General features: G+C 40.0%; 1 protein-coding gene across 1 annotated transcript in view; it reads left to right on the top strand.

Moving 5' to 3' along the window:
• ATP11A (ATPase phospholipid transporting 11A) overlaps nt 1-13,396 on the top strand; it is a 225,678-nt gene that overhangs the window by 192,373 nt on the left and 19,909 nt on the right. The window contains exons 23-24 of the mRNA XM_077813627.1: nt 8,310-8,369; nt 10,027-10,154. Of these exons, the coding sequence (XP_077669753.1) occupies nt 8,310-8,369; nt 10,027-10,154 (188 nt within the window). The remainder of the gene's footprint in view (nt 1-8,309; nt 8,370-10,026; nt 10,155-13,396) is intronic.

A 13,396-nucleotide genomic window follows, 5' to 3' on the forward strand; every position in this document is an offset into this window, starting at 1 on the left:
CTGTGACCTGTTCAAACTGGTTTTGGACTTTTATTGATTTTTTTGTTTCCCCATACCCACGGAGGGGTACTGGAGAGACAGGGTTCCACCACTTTTATAAGGGCTGGGTGGACCCGCCCATTAAGGAAATCTGTTACAATTCCCTGTGTGGTGCGGCCAAAGTTTGTTTTGCTCTTCAACAGCTCTCCTCCAGGGCCTTTATTTTGGTACCATGTTAGTATAATTGGCACATGATTTTTTACGAGTGTTTGGGGTTTTTTTTTTCACAAAATTCCACACAAATTCCAGTATTGAGGTTTGTGTATTTTCTTCCAAGCCATTGTGGCAATATGCCATGTAATTGTGTTTAAATGAGGGATAACCCAGGACCTTGTAGTCCCCTTCAGTAGTGGGACGCAGCTGGCCCCCTTTAAAGGTAATTTGGACACTAGTTGCATTAAGTATAGGCACTGTCCCTCTAAGAGGGCCACAGCATTGTTTAAGGGTGTTACTCTGCTTGAAGGGGTAGCTTATGCACTGTCATGATTTTTTTCAAATGCCTTCATGAAACTCCATGATCTCTGGCACCTGACACCAGCGAATAACAGGGCAGTTAGCTGTTATTAAAATTGTGATGTTACTAGTCTCCCTGTTATTATGAGCATCAGCGTATGATTTTGTTTGGACCTTTTTACGTTTTATTGTGTGCTCATGTCCTAACTGTAGTGCCATCTTTATCTCTGGCCAGACTTGTTTATTGGCCATTGCCTGTGTTTTGCAAAAGCTAAGTGTTTTTTTAGTGTGGCAATTAAAGCGAAGCAAACCTGAAGGAGGGGGGTTGGTGACCCATTTTCATTCCTTCTTTTCACATGGCACACTACTTGCTTTTTTTTTTTTTTTTAATTCACCACAGGGACTGCAGGAGCCACAGCAGGAGCCTTCCCCTAGTCACTCTGGTTGTTCTGGTTACCCTTTAGTTCTTTGTCCTTTACTTCCTTTTGTTTACCTGTCGAGACACTTGTGGAAACATTGTTAGTATTGACAGATGCTGATTTAAACAATTTCAACTGATTTTGGTGCCTTCAAAATGTTCCCAATTTTCCCCCAATCTTTGCACATGTATTAGTAGTTAGAAGGACCCTTATTGGGCCTTGACATTTTGGCTTGAAAATTTTTTAACTTCTGGGTAAATGTGACACATTACCAAATTTCCAAATTTCTTTAAAGTGCTGTTATTATTCAGTTGGGTTTGATTTTTTTTTTTAAACTTGGTTGTACAAATCCTTTAACTCTCTGTCCAATGCCTTGATGTAGTTTTGCAGCCTGTCTGCAAAAAGTCCAGACCCCACCCCCCCACCAGGAGGATTACAGTGCTAGGCATTCTTATTGCTCTTTCTGTTATTAACTCAAAGGGCGTTAGCTGGGTCAGCCTGTTTGCTGCCTCTGATTCGATACAATACATCAGGGAGCATACGAGCCCATCCTTCTCCTGTATTCAATACTGCTTTTGTTAAGGCTGCTTTTATTGTTTTATTTATTTTTTTCACCATTTCTGAACTTTCAGGGTGGTATGGTATATGGAATCTTTGCTTTATTTCTAGTGCCTTACATGCCTTTTTCATCACTCGCCCTGTAAAGTGAGCTGTAAAGTGAGGTCAGAGTTTATTGACAGGGGCAGACCCCATCTGGGTATTATTTTTTTTGCTAGGATTCGAGCTACTGTTGTGGCAGTGCAGTTCTTGGTTGGGAATGCCTCTATCCATCGGGTAAAAGTGTTAATAATTACCAAAATGTAAGTGTATCCCCTGCTTCGTGGCAAAGGGTTTAGTAAAATTAATTTGCAGATTTTACCACTGTCCCTTTGGCCATGGTTGGTGGTTTAGAGGCACCCTTTTTCTTCTACCCAGATTCACTTGTGCGCACGTTACACATGGTTTGAGAAATAATAAAGCATTTTTTTTTCATAGAGGGCGACCACCAGTGTTTTAGGGTAGCTCTTATTTGTCTCCACCCCAGATGAGCTGGAGAGTGGATGGCATGGAGCAGCAGAGCCGGTATGCACTCCCGGGCTACCAGCTCCTCCCCCCCCCACCCCCCGGCCCATACCAGAGGTGATTATTATACACACAGCCTTGCTCTTTCCATTTTTTTTTTCTGGGCTTATGGTTGCATATAGCTTTTTTAAATTCACTTCCTTTTTTGACACTACAGTTGCACAAACCTTAATAGGACTTGTTTGTGCAATTTTTTTGGCCCGTTTATCTGCCCAGTAATTTTCCTTTTGTTCCTTGCTTGAGATTTTATTATGTGCTTTTATCTTTACTGCTGCCAGTTCTGATGGTAGTTTGGCAGCTTTTGTCAGTTTTTGAACTGCCTCCATATTATTAATTGGCTTGCCAGTTGTTGTTATAAACCCTCTGCGTGACCACACATTCATGTAGTTATGCACTACTCCGAATGCATATCTGCTGTCTGTGTATACAGTGAGCTTCTTGCCTTCCCCCACTCTCAGACATTTAGTGAGGGCTGTTAGCTCCGCTCCTTGTGTTGACTTTGATCCTTCCATCTGACCTGACGCTATTACTGTCCCATTACTGAGTACCACCGGCCATCCGGTGTGTGGCACTCCATTTTTGTACTTTCTTGATTTATTTACATACAGAATTATATTTGAATTCTCTAATGGCTCTTCTTTAACTCTCCCCAACACTTCCTCTTTCCTATTTATAAGACATTTGTGTACTTCTCCCTCTATGTTTAGACATTCAGCTACATTTATTTTTTTGTTTCTTACGATAGAGAAGTTGGGGTTTTGCAAGCACAATGTTGATTCCCACTGCCGCCTGCGGGCATCTGTTACAGATCTTAGCCACCTGGTATTAAGGAGATTAATAAGTGTATGGGGTGTATGTAGCACTAATTTTTCCGTGAGAGTGTATGATTTACAAGCTTTTACCGCCCATGTAGCGCAATCTAGAGCTGCTATGCACTCCGCACTCCGGTAGTCCATGGGATACAGGGGGTCTTAAGGTAGATAGGTATGCTACAGACCCTGTTTATCTTCCTGAAGTTGTGTTAATACAGCTGAGTATTGAGTTTCATGATGGCTGCAGTAAAGGTGGAATGGCTTTTTCACATTGGGTAAGCCCAGGCTGGGGGTAGAGGCTAAAGCCTGTTTTATTTTTTTAAATGCCTTCTCTTCTTCTGTGCCCCATATTACTAACTCATTTACAGGCTTTCCTCCTCTAGTGAGGCTTTGAATTGGTTCTACTGTCTCTGAGTACTCCGAAATATATGTTTTGCAGAAATTGCGGAGTCCCAGCACTGTTCGGACTTCCTTAAGTGTCCATGGTTTTTTAACTCTCAAATTGCCTGTTTTTTTGTCTACAGTGAGTGCTTTTTCTCCCTGTGATATGCTGTTGCCATTGAGCTTTTTTTGCACTTAATTTAAATTCTGCCTCGCGAAGATATATAAACAGTTTGTTTAGGGTTTTTAAATGGTCCTTTTTATTTGAACTGGCAATTAGCAAGTTATTTACATACTGCAGTATTACAGTATCCACTTCCAAAGGCACTTGTGTTATTACTTCTGCGTCGCCCTGTGGAAGTTAGAATGGAACCCCTGGGGTACTCGGGTTCAAGTATAGTGTTGGTCTTCCACTGTAAATGCAAATTTTTCCTGACTGTCTTTTGCAAGGGGAATACTGCAAAATTCAATAGCTATATTCAGGACTGAGAATACTGAGTGTTTTGGTTTTAGCAAATTAAGAATAGTGGCAGGGCTTGCCACAATAGGGTGTGCCTTTGGATTCACCTGGTAAAGGTGGGTGTAGTCTATAGTTAACTACCAGGTCCCATCTGGCTTTCGGACGGGCCAAATTGGGGCGTTAGTTGTGGAGGTGGTTTGTCTAATCACCTGTTTAGCTTTTAAATTAGCGACTATAATTTTAACTGCCTTTAAGGTTTTTGGTTTCATTGGGTACTGCCTGTGGGCTTTATGTGTTGGTCTTTCTACAGATATAGGCTTCATGTTTACTAGCCCACAATCTTGTTTATCTGTTGCCCACACTTCAGGGTGAAGGAAAACACAGTGTTTTTACTGGACTTCCCCCACTCTTGTATTATTGCCTTACTCTTGGCAATTATGGCTATATTTTGAGATAATCTCTCCTGTTTGGACCCTCCGGCCCATTCAGTACAGCTGCCTCTGGGGTTGATTGCTCCCCCGAGCTCCTTAAGGAGATCTGTGCTGCAAATTGTGTCTTCCTGCTTGGGGCAAATCCAGATTTGACTGACTGTGACCATATTTTTAAATTTTATTTCTACTGGCTGGCTTACGGTTCCTTTTAATCTTCCCTCTGCCACTCCTTTAATTTATATGGTTCGACGGGTGAGGGGGAGATTTTGGCTGGTTATCGATACCGAGGCTCCTATGTTTATCAAAATTGTTGCACGGTTGGCCCCCCACTCAGGCGTTATGAAACATCCTGGGGTCACTTTCGGATCCAGCCACAGAGGCCGCAGATACCTATTTGCTAGCCAGTAGTTTGAGCAACTCCTGGATTTGTTTTTTTGTTTTTGGGTACTAGTTGTATCAGTTTTATTTTGCTTGTTTGGCACTGGCCCTCCTTACGCCCCCTCTCCCCCCTGGGGTGGAAGCAGTCTTCCTTTATGTGGCCGCTCCTTTTACAATTGCTGCATGTTTTGATTTTATTTTTACAATTACGTGCCAGATGTCCAGGCTTATTGCACGTGAAGCAAGTAATGGTTCTGATTGCATGAACTGCTGTCATTTCCTCAGAGGGGATGGTTGCTGCTACCTTCCTCTTCTTTCTGTTTTCTACTTCTGTGTCCCTTTTCATTGCTGCTGAGTGTGTTTCTCCCACTGAGGTGCCTAATGCCAGGACCACTTGATGGTTTGCAGACTGCCCCTTCCTTTAGGATTTGGAGGAATACATCATGGTTTTGGGATGTTATATTCTCCAGACCTGAATAAGCTTGAAATGCATTCCATTTCTTTTCAGCATAAGACATGGCAGACTCCCCCTTCTGCTGAACCACTGATTGCAGAGCCCCCCAGTTAGTGGTCTGGGCTCCTAGAACAGCAGATAGTGCATTTCTGAATTCTGTTACACTGCCTGCATCTGGGTTTGGAATTCCTGCTGGTTCTCCGGCCTGATCCCCTCCCGCAGGGTTGGGGTTATGATTTTTAGCCCAGTGCCCCATCTTCCATTTATCTTTCAAGTTGTCCCACACATTCCTGGGGCATTTACACTTGGCCAGGATATGAACATCCTTCCTGTGGAGGCTGTGTATTTTAGCCAGGCCATTTAGCTTGTCCCAAAACTCAGTATTTTTGTTGTCATGTTTGAGTTTGGGTAAATCAGATAGTAATGCCTGTTTTTCCTGGGGGGTGAAGGGATGGTAGATTTTAGTTGTTTCTGTTCTGAGTCTCCTTACTGGTTCACCCTCCGCATTAACATTTCTGAACCTCCTTAACTGCGTCTTGATTGGAGCCATACGCTGTACTTGCTCCCCTTGGGCAATTAATCCTTGTGACGCTCCTTTATTATCTTTGTGGGTGCTTAAATTTGGCCTTTCACATGAAGAAATGTATGGAGGAGGGTTGGATTCCTCCCCTTTGCTTTGTGCTGCTGAGTTTTTTCACACATAGTTAATTGGTGATGCAGTTGGCTAACAAATGCTGGGAGTGGGCTCTCCCCCCTCCCAATCTGGAAGCGTGTTTTAGGCATGGTGAATGTAATTTGTTTGCTCTGGGATCTTTTCCAATCTCCGGACAATTACACATTTGAAAGCACAAACTCATTTTTTTAGAGCTTGGTTTTTAGATTTAAAAATTGCATTTTCTTTTCTTTTATGTTGAGTATATTCAATAACACTATTACTGCCTTGTCTGTTTTGTCACTTTTCTGATTATTCCACCAAGTAACCAGATCCGCCTCTGGTCCAGCTGCAGAGTAGTTTGTTTTTTTAGCTGCTGTTTGCCGAGTTTTGGCATGTTTATATTTCAAATATTCTTGAGGGCTGATTATCGCCTCTCCCTTTGATGTCATGGGCTTTTACTCACCCCGGCTGCTGACCTTGTTTTTGGGAACTTACATTTTCCCCTCTAAATGCCGTAGTTTCAATCTTTACAGCCTGTCAGCCTTGATCGGGATTTACCTTTTCTCCTTTTTCTGCTATAGTCTCAATCTCCACAGCTTTTTATGAGGCCGTCTCCCCCCCTTTTTTTAAATAGTGCATGGTTTTAAGTTACACACAGCTGCCGGTCTTATTGGTTGGAGACTTTGTGCTATTCGAAAGCATGTACATTACATGCCTGCGGGGGGGCACTCCCCTAGGACTTGCAGTGTTACGTGCAATGAGGAAATGGGACCACCAGTTTGCACTGCCTACCGCTTGCGTACCCAGCCAGTCCTGGGCTTAACTCAGGGCCAATCGCTTGCTGGTGGTTTATTCAAGTTCCCCGTAACATACCCCTTAGTTTAAACAGTACATGACCCTTTTGCACTTGTCTTCCCTCCCCTTTGATACCCTTATTTAACCCCTCTGCTTGGACTACACGTGCCTAAGTTCCTTCACACTTAAATTTAAAAAGCAGAAACAAGATGTGTTTGAAAGGGGATGAGAGACTTCTATCCCTGGCCTAATGAGGTGGTAAAGTAAACATACTCACCTCCTTGGATTTCAGTCTCAGATCCTCAATTAGCTCAAAAGCCTGAATCCAGGACGATCCCCCAAATGGAAGGACATAAATTCACACCGTGTAGAGGTCAAGCACAGGAGTTTATTACGTACAGTGCTGACGGAGTGTCACCTCGCTTTTTAGGCTTAGAGACACTGTCAAACAGTTGATTACAATGGAATATATGGATTTTCCATCGGCGGGGAAAGTGACGGGGTAGGCAGTCCCATTTCCCCGGATAGGTTTAGCAGTAAGACATGATAGCACAGTAGCCAATGGTTAAAGGTTACATAATGTCTCTGTCCATGGTCTCAAGTTCACAAATTAACATTTAACATTTAATTAGTACTTTAATAAATGTATTTGTATAAAATATATATGTTGAATTTTTATTTGGGGTTTATAGGAATGAAGTAACTCCTTTGATTGTCCAACAGATACATATCTAGGGGTAAAAGCAAAGAAACAGTGAAAGTATATGGCAATAAAAATTGTCTTTCAAGTTGTTCATTTGTGTTTTAAGGCAGGCATTGGTTCCTGGGAAAGGGAGGTGGGAGGAGGCCATATCTTATACTGACATGCTTGAACCTTTTATAAACTCAAGGTTGGATGTGTGGGAAGAACATCTACCTACAGAAGAAACTAACACAACAGAAACAGGACTTCTTTGTTCTATTTGTAACTTTGAATAAGACACAATTATTGCCTCCAACATCTGGCATTTTGCTGACCAGACATATCTTAGCAAAAGCAAAGTTATCTTTTGGTTATTCTGCTTTCTCTTAGCTATTGCTAGGCCTTTGACCTTTTGACCAAACTCAGGACTTTGGGCCTGTACACAAATCCATATACCAGGTTATTACATCAGCAATGGATTTTAACCTTTCATTGTCAAATAAAATTTGCAGAATTTTGCAGAATTTTAAAATATTGTGTATAGAATTCTAATTTTTTTGGTGCAGAATGATCTCAGGAGTATCATTGTCACCAAACTCTGAGGCAGAACAGCTTTTATTTATATGCACTGTGTGATCTTTAATACGGTCACAAATAAAATTTTCATTTTTTCTTTAATCTTTATTCCCTTATGTATTCCAGCAACTCCCTCCTCCTCCTCTACCCTCCGCCCCCCCACCCATCTTCTAGGCTCCATATACAGTGGCCTTTTAAATCAAGTCTGAGGAACAGTGTTTTAAAAGTTAACATAATTCTAACTTAAATCAGTTTCTAAATTCAGTTGACCAGTGTGGATGGAGAAACCCATTTTACTGTTTATGTCCACACTGACTGGCCACCGTATATCAGAAACTAGTTTACCTGAATCCCATTGTTGATATGACCTTAATTTCCTCTTTCTGTCTTCTGTGCCCACCCACCCCCGGGTAGCATCTCATTTCCCTCCAACTTGATAGAGTACTTATAGTTTTTCTTTCAAAATTGTGTTTGTCTGTGCTAATGTAAAAGGAGAATGTGAATGCCCTATTTCTATAAATCTGTCACGGTATTTTCTGTATTCTGTGTACAGTACAATTAGTATTATACAATATTATAATATACATGGTTGTAATAATGCATGATATATGTTGTTGATGCATCACTTGATAACTCTCACTTTGTCTTCCAGAATGTCTGCTTCATTTTTCCTCAGTTTTTATACCAGTTCTTCTGTGGGTTTTCACAACAGGTTAGTCAGTCATTTTAATTTTTCTGCTTTGTGTAAAACCTTCTCTTTGGCCTTTTTTAACTAAAAGCGTTGGGCTGTTGTATATTCTTACTGGACCAAGTAGGCTGGGAAAGCTGTTAGTTTAGCTTACAGCTGTCACTAAAGAAGGCTATTACCTTTGGTTAGTGTGGCTTTCAAGAGCTCTCATGACTGTTACTGAAATGAATTTGATGAATTATCAGAAAACCCACGTTATTTTCTGAGTCAAAGACTTAATGGAAAAAGCAAAACTGAGAGTTAGCTGTGGAAAGCAAAATCTCCATGGAAAACATGCAGTTCAATCTTTTCATCGATTTTTTTTTGCTCACAGAGCATGGATAGAGGAAAATCTAAAAGGTGTTGGTGTGAACAAGCAGTTTGTCTTTTGAGACAGGGGTGAAAGTGCAGAAGGCTGCTGGCCTGATCTGGGGGGGCCTCTCAGGCTGAGCATGCAGTGCCCATACCGTGGAAATCCGTGGTGGGAGAAGCGAAAATAAACACACCAGTTTAGGGAAAAGGGACCTAATTCTCCAAAAGAAAAAAAAATAAGGCATTCTTGGGGGATGGCAAGGTCCTCTTTCGTCTAAATTCTTGTTTCTTTGCTCCTCCTCGGCTGTTCTCAGCTATCTAAGTTGTATGGAAGGCTCCTTGTCACTCCTCCCATGAAGTAAGGGAGATGAAAACAAATTCAGGAACTTGGAAGAAAAGGAGACCGGACCTTTGTCAAAGATTTTCCTAGTAAAGCTCTAATGAGCTTAACAACATGGAGTTTGAGTTAATTTTAGGGATGCGCTGAAACCTATCTAGCATTTTGCAAAGCACTCTCTGGCTAATACTAGATGTTAAAGCATGTGTTCATGAACTTTGACTGCAAAATTTGCCATTCTTTTTCATGAAAAATAACACTACTTTTTTTTAAGAGAAGCCTTTGTAGTAAGGATTTTCAGTGCACATGTTTCAGGGCATAGGTTGATCATGAGGCAGGGTCTGGAAAAAAACCCCACTTTATAGGGGTAAGGAATAGGTTTGTTGTTGATGATAAACGTTATGTACCTAGAATAAGACCCAGAACAGGGAGAAGGGGAGAAAAAGTTTGGTTCATACCCATTCCCTTATGTTGTCAAGGAGCTGATTTGATCCCCCTATTCAAGCTGTTCTCTAGAGCCGCTTTAGCTTAAACTTGCTAGCTACAGCCCCACAAGTGACCATTATGGCATCTGAGGATTACTGGAATGTAACAACACTCCAGCCATTACACCTGAACTCTGCCCTACATTGGGTGAGTGAAAAGGGGGTGGAGTGGAGCTGGCTATGCCTGACAGAGATTTCCTCCACCAGAGGAATCAGTTGTCCAGCTAGGGTAGCTTTACAGCTCCTTTGCACAGCTGAAACATTGTGAGGCGGCCACTGACTATTGTCAGGTCAAATTTGTTTGCCCAGAGGAACCTGGGTGAAAACTGACTTTTATCCTATCTCAAAAGCTGTCATCCAAGGATGTTATGTGGAATTTGTCTTCGTTTTAAGGAATGTGCTTTTATGGCTCTAAACAAGACAACGTTCTCCCGTTAAATCAAGCATAATATGGTGTATTGTGTTTGAAAATATAACTGGTTAATGTAACTCTTTTTTCCATCTGCAGCCTTTGTATGATACTGCGTATCTAACACTATACAATATCAGCTTCACATCTCTTCCTATCCTCTTGTACAGTCTAATGGAACAACATGTCAGTACAGACATGCTCAAGAGAGAACCTTCACTGTACAGGTAAAGGTAATCATTTAGCCCAAAATGTTTGGCTATTCATTTGTAGACTGTCTTTTTTGGAATGTGTCTCCAAAATACCTTTAGCGATTCAGTGCTTCCATTGTGCACAATATAAGAAATTCAACATCCTCTAACAATTAAATGCGCTGCACCTGAGATGGTAGTTCTGTAAATATTTTGGAAATGACCGGATGTATATAGTATACTATACAGCATATATATGTTTAGGGCTGTTGATTAATCACAGTTAACTCACGCTATTAACTTAAAAAAACATTAATCACGATTTTAAAAATTAATCGTGATTAATCGCAGTTTTAATTGCACTGGTAAACAATAGAATACCAATTGAAATTTATTAAATATTTTGGCTGTTTTTCTACCTTTTCAAATATATTGATTTCAATTACAACACAGAATACAAAGTATATACTGTTCACTTTATATTATTTTTTTTACAAATATTTGCACTGTAAAAATGATAAACAAAAGAAACAGTATTTTTCAGTTCACCTCATACAATACCGTAATGCAATCTCTTTATCGTGCAAATGCAACTTACAAATGTAGATTTTTTTTTGTTATGTAACTGCACTCAAAAACAAAACAATGTAAATCTTTAGATGCTACAAGTCCACTCAGTCCTACTTCTCGTTCAGCCAATCGCCCTGACAAACAAGTTTATTTACATTTATGGGAGATAATGCTGTCCATTTCTTATTTATAATGTCAACAGAAAGTGAGAACAGGCGTTCACATGGCGCTTTTGTAGCCGGCATTGCAAGGTACCTATGTGCCAGATATGCTAAGCATTCGGATGCCTCTTCATGCTTCGGCCACCATTCCAGAGGACATGCTTCCATGCTGCTGATGCTCATTAAAAAAATAATGCGTTAATTAAATTTGTGACTGAACTCCTTGCGGGAGAATTGTATGTCTCTGGCTCTATTTTATGCGCATTGTGCCATATATTTCATGTTGTAGTAGTCTTGGATAATGACTCAGCACATGTTCATTTTAAGAACGCTTTCACTGCAGATGTGACAAAACGCAAAGAAGGTACCAATGTGAGATTTCTAAAGCTGGCTATAGCACTCAAACCAAGGTTTCAGAATCTGAAGTGCCTTCCAAAATCTGAGAGGGCCGAGGTGTGGAGCATGCTTTCAGAGATCAAAAAAGAACAGCACTCCCATGTGGAAACTACAGAACCCAAATCACCAAAAAAGAAAATCAGCGTTCTCCTGGTGGCATTTGATTCAGATGATAAAAATGAACATGCATCGATCTGCACTGCTTTGAATGGTTATTGAGCAGAACCCCGTCATCAGCATGGACATATGTCCTCTGGAATGGTGGTTGAAGCATGAAGGGACATATGAATCTTTAGCACATTTGACATGTAAATATCTTGCAATGCTAGCTACAGCAGTGCTATGTGAACACCTGTTCTCACTTTCAGGTGACATTGTGAACAAGAAGTGGGCAGCATTATCTCCTGCAAATGTAAAAAACCTTGTTTGTCTGAGCAACTGGCTGAACAATAAGTAGGACTGAATGGACTTGTAGGCTCTAAAGTTTTACATTGTTTTATCTTTGAATGCAGTTATTTTTTGTACATAATTCTACATTTGTAAGTTCAACTTTCATGATAAAGAGATTGCACTACAGTACTTGTATTAGGTGAATTGAAAAATACTGTTTATTTTGTTTTTTGCAGTGCAAGTATTTGTAATAAAAATAAATATAAAGTGAGAAGTGTACACTTTGTACTCTGTTATAAATGAAATCAATATATTTGAAAAGGTAGAAAACATCCAAAAATATTTAAATAAATGGTGTTCTATTATTGTTTAACAGTGTGATTAATCGCAATTAATTTTTGTAATTGCTTCGCAGCCCTAATATATATATTTCAATAGCTGGATAAACTCTGTAGATCATGTACAATCTTGGACAGAAGTTCAGAATTATAGTAGAAAATTATTGCCCTACAGAGTGGAAAAAAACGTATTCGTTTAGTATTGTTTAATGCCTCCATCTGTGGAGGACAGCAGATTCCTAGAAACAAAACACACTATATATCTATTTATAAACTTTTCTTTTGAGGGGAAAGAGAGACTGAAAGCTGCAGTTTCTCGCTCCTTTTTCCTTAAATATTCTCTTTGCTGGATCTAATTCCATCAGTGAGTTCCTTGTTTCTTGCAGAGGTGAGTGATGCGGGTATAGTCAAAGATATCTTTTATGCAGCAACATGTTTTTCACAATAGACGCCATGTGAACAAGTTTTTTTGAAGCCCCATAAACATATTGTTGCTGCTTGTTGAAATACCTCAAGCCTGCTTCCAGTATGCCATAGTGTTTCCTTGAAACTTTTATCAGTTTTACATGTCCCAAGATCCTTTTGGCAGGGAGACTAAAATAGTCAACGGCAAAATGTTGACTAGCTTTCAGGACAGGAATGCTAAAACTATTTTAGATTACTCTTCTCTGCCAGTTGGATGACTATTTCTGCCAATAAACTGCATTTGGCAGTCCACATTAGGATGAGTGTCTGGTTTGGATTGCTGAAGCTGCAAAACCCGTGCCTTATTTTGAGAGTAATTGTAGATGCCCAAAGCATAAACTTGAAAAGTGTAATATGGCTCCAGGTATTTATTTCACAGTTGGGTGAACTCTTAGATCCTAAGGGCAATATGACATACTGCTATTGAAAACTCATTTTTATTACACCTTACAATTTAAAAAAATGCTTGTTTTGGAGAGTGACATTTTTGTTTGGCTTTTGAGAGCATAGCATATTTAATGCCCACTGATCTTCTGAACTTATTTTGTCAGTCAATAGCACAAAATTATTGCAGGCCACATGAGACACATGATGCTCTTTTAGCCATTTATAGTGATGTATTCTTTTGAAAAAATTCCTGTTAAATGAATGGGGTAATTTACTCACAATGAAAAATAATTTAAGATCGTCCTGAGCCCAGTTTTTTTTAAAAGCTATTTGGATGAAAATATTGATTGATATGATCACTGATGGAAAGGGAGAGAGTGTATAAGTGCTTTTGTTTCCAGCTACTGTTTATATCTTTATAATTCACATTTTTCATTTCAGTTTTGCTCTGACCCATTTTCTGATACTTTATGATAGGCCACGTCCCAATTTTCTGTGTATGAGAATTAAACAAGTACCATTCAAATTCATATGTACTGTGGAAAATTTACTATAGCCAAATACTTTTGTC

This window comes from Eretmochelys imbricata, chromosome 1 (genome assembly GCF_965152235.1).
Source record: "Eretmochelys imbricata isolate rEreImb1 chromosome 1, rEreImb1.hap1, whole genome shotgun sequence".
Classification (NCBI taxonomy): domain Eukaryota; kingdom Metazoa; phylum Chordata; order Testudines; family Cheloniidae; genus Eretmochelys; species Eretmochelys imbricata.